This window comes from Platichthys flesus, chromosome 21 (assembly GCF_949316205.1).
Source record: "Platichthys flesus chromosome 21, fPlaFle2.1, whole genome shotgun sequence".
NCBI lineage: Eukaryota > Metazoa > Chordata > Actinopteri > Pleuronectiformes > Pleuronectidae > Platichthys > Platichthys flesus.
In genome coordinates, this window is record NC_084965.1 from 902131 (window position 1) to 907130 (window position 5000).

The 5000-nt window shown below is 45.6% G+C and overlaps 1 protein-coding gene across 2 annotated transcripts in view; it reads right to left on the minus strand.

The window, feature by feature from the left end:
* LOC133932456 (sodium channel protein type 4 subunit alpha-like) overlaps nt 1-5000 on the minus strand; it is a 92856-nt gene that overhangs the window by 25544 nt on the left and 62312 nt on the right. For both annotated transcript variants that reach the window (XM_062379133.1, XM_062379132.1), the window contains 3 exons: nt 1528-1668; nt 1312-1432; nt 124-338 (listed from right to left, as the gene is read on the minus strand). In XM_062379133.1, coding sequence (XP_062235117.1) covers nt 124-338; nt 1312-1432; nt 1528-1668 — 477 coding nt within the window. The remainder of the gene's footprint in view (nt 1-123; nt 339-1311; nt 1433-1527; nt 1669-5000) is intronic.

Below are 5000 nucleotides of genomic sequence, written 5' to 3' on the forward strand. Positions count from 1 at the left end.
ACACACTTAGATGTTCACCTCAGGGGAGGAAAAGCTGACTCACTAACAAACACACACCTGAGCTTCCTGCGTCAGACACAGGTGTGTGTGTGTGTGTGTGTGTGTGTGTGATCTCCTTCCTACCTCCTCCCTCTCCCTGTCTTCCTCTGATCCCTCGCTCTGCCCCTCCTCCTCCTCCTCCTCCTCCTCCTCCTCTTCCTCCTCCTCCTCCTCCTCCTCCTCCTCCTCAGGGAACTCCACGTCTGACTCTCCGGGGGCGATGGGGACGCTGATGGTGAGGTTGGGGTTCGTCATGTAGCTGTCGTCCTCGGGCACCACGTACTTCTCCACGTGACGGCCTGGGACAGTGAGACACACAAAGTCTCCTGTTTGTTCACTTTGTCTTCTGAACACTTGTGTTTTAACAACCAACATAAAGGACACAAGGACACATGGACACATGGACACATGGACACAAGGACACAAGGACACAAGGACACATGGACACATGGACACAAGGACACAAGGACACATGGACACATGGACACATGGACACAAGGACACAAGGACACATGGACACATGGACACAAGGACACAAGGACACATGGACACAAGGACACAAGGACACATGAGACCAGAGACGGTAACATCGTTGGAAACGGACGAATCTCTTTCCGTGAGTAAGGGCAGAATAAACCAAATTGTTTTCGAGGGATCTTTCATATTTGAGTTTGACTGAAGTGATGTTTCATAACTTTTCTGTGTAACATTCGTCAGAAAGATGATTAAATAAGTTTATAAATCGTAGTTTAGTGACACAAACGTCCACAGTTCATGTGAACACATTAGAAACTTCTCACATTCATAATAATATTGTCACAATACATAAAACAAATTTAAAGTTATGATGAATTCAGTCAAATATATCTTTAACTTTGTTCATGAATTAAACATATGAATTATTATCATATCATTTATTGATAATTTATGAAAGAAATGATCATGTGTCTTATTGATATCATTGATATAAATGTTTAATAATGTATAATAATAATGCTGATTGTTTTTTGGCATAAGAATTAGAAACACCACTAATGTCTGAGGTGTCCACATAGTTTTGTGTCACTGGCACAACAACTCACACCCCCGGTGTTGTTACACAGTCCTACAGGACGATGGCGCTCTGCAGCACAACTTTCAGAAGCCACGATTTCCTCTCGTCATTTTTTATATTTATTTGTTTTAACTGTGTTTTATTTCCGGACCATCAAACCTCTGATGTCCCACGGTCCCTGAATGCCTCAAGACGAGGCGTTCAGGGACGCTCGTTACCTATGACGCCTCCGTTGACCTCGCAGTGGATGGTGCTCAGCCGCTTCAGCTTCATCATGGCTTTGGCTTCTTTACGCTTCTGACGGCGACGCTTCAGGTTCCCGTTGAAGAAATCCACCACCTGCGTGACACACACACACACACACAGACACACACACACATTTTATATATGAGCCCACTGGCTGTCGGCAGACGGGGGGGCAGACGGGTGTGTACCTGTCTGCGGCACCAGCCCAGGCCTCTGGTGATCCGGTGGATGGCGATGTGCAGGTTGTTCATCTCTCCGTCATCGTCTGGAGCCGACAGGTTGTCAGAGCTGAAGCTGCTGAGGAGCAGAGCGAGGAAGAGGTTCAGCAGCTGGGGAGAGAGAGCGAGAGAGAGAGAGAGAGAGAGAGGGTAAACATCTGTTTACGACAGTTTCATTCACAAAAGAGTTTCTGAAGATTTGGTTGAACTTCGAGCAAATGTCTCTGTCCTGATGTAATCTTTTCTCACACACACACACACACACACACACACACACACACACACACACACCCACACCCACACCCCCCCCCCCCACACACACACACACACACACACACACACACACACACACACACACACACACACACACAGCAGGTCCTTATCCCAGTTTGATCGTTGTGCTGGAATCTAACTGACACCAGTCTCCTTTAAACTTCACTCCTAAGTTTTGTTTGAATTTTATTTCAATGATTAAAAACCAATAAGACCAGTAAGAAAAACCAAAACACTGTGGTCATCACTTTATAAAATAACAGAGCTCGTGTGTGTTCTGCAAAGAAGATTGAATAATTCAAACGAGGCCAAAGTGCAGCAGCAGATGTGAGGACACAAACTGTACTGGTGGATGTTGTGCTCATGTTACTGGGACAGCAGACGTTCAGAGTGAGTTCCCAGTGACGACGCCGATCTGACCAGCTCCTTCAGCCTCTTTAATAAACTGCAAGTTATATGTGTTACTACTAAAATGATTTGTATGTACAGTATTATCACTCAGTGTCTCTGATATAATAAATATCATAATAATTAATATAAATAATACAAAAATAAAATATAATAATAATTAAAAAACAGTTTTTGTATTTTGTGTAATCAGAGAAGCACTGCAGATGTAAACAGATAAAGCACTTCTTCTATCCTCACTCGGAAAGCAGCAAGGTCATTGGTTGAACTGTCAGGGCATGTTGCCATGTCAACCAATCAATAGAATCGATCTATTGGTGTTTGGGTCGCGGCAGCGGCCAATCAGACGCCAGCGTTTTGGGTTGGATAAGCCTGGGATGTGACAGCCGAACACTGATCAGTAACACAAACAACACATACACCACCAGCTGGGATCAATACACACACACACACACACACACACACGCACACACACACTGTGAACATTGATTACTTCTCTGTTTGTGTAAACTCAGTAAACAGAGTCAACTCTCTCAAATAAAACTACAAAATAATCAAACTCAAATTTTAATACTTGTTTCCATTCAGATTTTTTACAGCGAGCAAATATATAAATCATAATAATATTTACAACACACTCAAGTACATGCACACACACACGCACACACACACAGGTCAAAGGTTACTTCCTGTTTTCAGATATTGACCCACTGGCCTGGTTTCCTCTTACACAAGCAGAAACTGGAAACTACAGGATCCCATCCAGTCGTTACTTAACAGCCAATCATTTGTGGGACCTCCAGCCTGCAGGGTGTGTGTACAGTGTGTGTGTCTGTGTGTGTGAGTGTGTGAGAGTTTAGAGAACAGTTGACCACCTGATCCCCCCCAATCCACCTTGTGGAACTCGATAAGTGGATCGTACCAATTAGCCTGGGGAAGTGGGCTATCCCTATATTCTATATTTCAGATATTGTATTTTCAAGTATCATTCTGTTTACTATCATTGTGTTTATTTTTTATTTGTTTGTCTTTCAAAATTTCAAGTTGTTTTCGGTCGTGTCCAGTTTTTACAATTGATTCATCAACTGATATATTTGTAAAGAACAGCTCAGACTGAAGTTCATCTCAGGTGATCGAGGAAAGTCCTGGAAACAAGAGCGTCATCATGACACACACACACACACAAGCACACGCACAACCATACACACACACAGAGACACAGACACACACAGACACACACAGAGAGAACTCCAGCAACCACACGCAGGAGGCGGAGGTGATGAATGAGTCGTAACACCATCTGTGTTTGGTCGTCCTCGTCACAACAAACCCCCCCCAGAGCGAAACCCCCGGGAAAACAGGTTTGCAACTTGAGAGGAGAAGAAGGAGAGAATAACACTAAACCGCTGGGAGAGGATGAGCGGGATGGAGGGAGAGAAAGAGGAGAGGTGAGGGGTGAGGGAGGGAGAGAAAGAGGAGAGGTGAGGGGTGAGAGAGGGAGAGAAAGAGGAGAGGTGAGGGGTGAGAGAGGGAGAGAAAGAGGAGAGGTTAGGGGTGAGAGAGGAGGGAGGCAGAAAGGTGAGACACTAAAACAGTCAACCTGATTAGCTGCTGTGATGTTTAAAAGAGTTTACAACATTATATCATCGCAGCTGAAGAAGCTCCTTCCTCTTCCTCTTCCTCTTCCTCTTCCTCTTCCTCTTCCTCTTCCTCTTCTACTGTTTAATTCTGTCTCTACTTCCTGTGAATGGTCCAAAATTCCAAACTGTCCAACAAAGTGTTTTTTTACTGCATGGAGGAAAAGGAGGAAGAGGAGGAGGAGGAGGAGGAAGGGGAAGAAGAGCAGGAGGAAGAGCAGGAGGAGGAGGAGGATGAAGAGGAAGAAGAGTAGGAGGCAGGAGAGGAGGAGGAGGAGGAGGAGGAGGAGGATGAAGAGGAAGAAGAGTAGGAGGAGGAGGAGGAGGAGTGTGTCGAGGCAGGTGTGCTGCAGCTGAAGCGCTGGCTCAGGGAAACACATTGAGCTGCTCGTTTGTCAAAAAGAGAAAACATCTGCTCATCTGCTGCACACACACACATGGACACACACACACACACACACATATGGACACACACACACACACACACACACACAAGATGTGAACAGAAACATGGTCTGGGTTTCAAACTAAAAGCAGAGCGTTGGGGGGTGCATACCACATTGTGTATGACAGCTGGGACCGTCCAATGGGAGCAAGTGGCAGGTATAGGTGGGCGTGTCCTTGAGCTCTCAGTCAGGCTCCTCCCCCTGCTCCTCAACATATGGCGCTGAACAGAAGTTTAAACTGAGGCTTCAGAGACGCAGCTCACCATCGTCCTTCCTTACTTCCTGTTTCCTTCCACTAGACCTCTGTCCCACGTTCATCTCCTTCCCTTTCCCCCATCTCTTCCTTTCTCTCTTTCCCTTTGTCTCATCCTTCTCTTCTTTTGTTCCCTTCCCTGCGCTCATTGTCCTGTCCTTTCTTTTGTTAATCCTGTTCACCTGTCACTCATCCTTTCATCCCCTCCTTGTACTCATGTTTGGTTTCATCCCCCCCCCCTTCCCCGCTCCTCCATCCTTTTCCTTTAAACATTCATTCTCTCGTTCCTCACACATGCACACGGGTCCTTTCATTTAACGCTCTGTTCTTCCCTTCTTCCTTCCTTCTTCTCTGCCTGGTACCAGGTGACACTTGACATCTCAGAACAAAAAAACTGAATTGTTAACCGACACCCACTCACACACA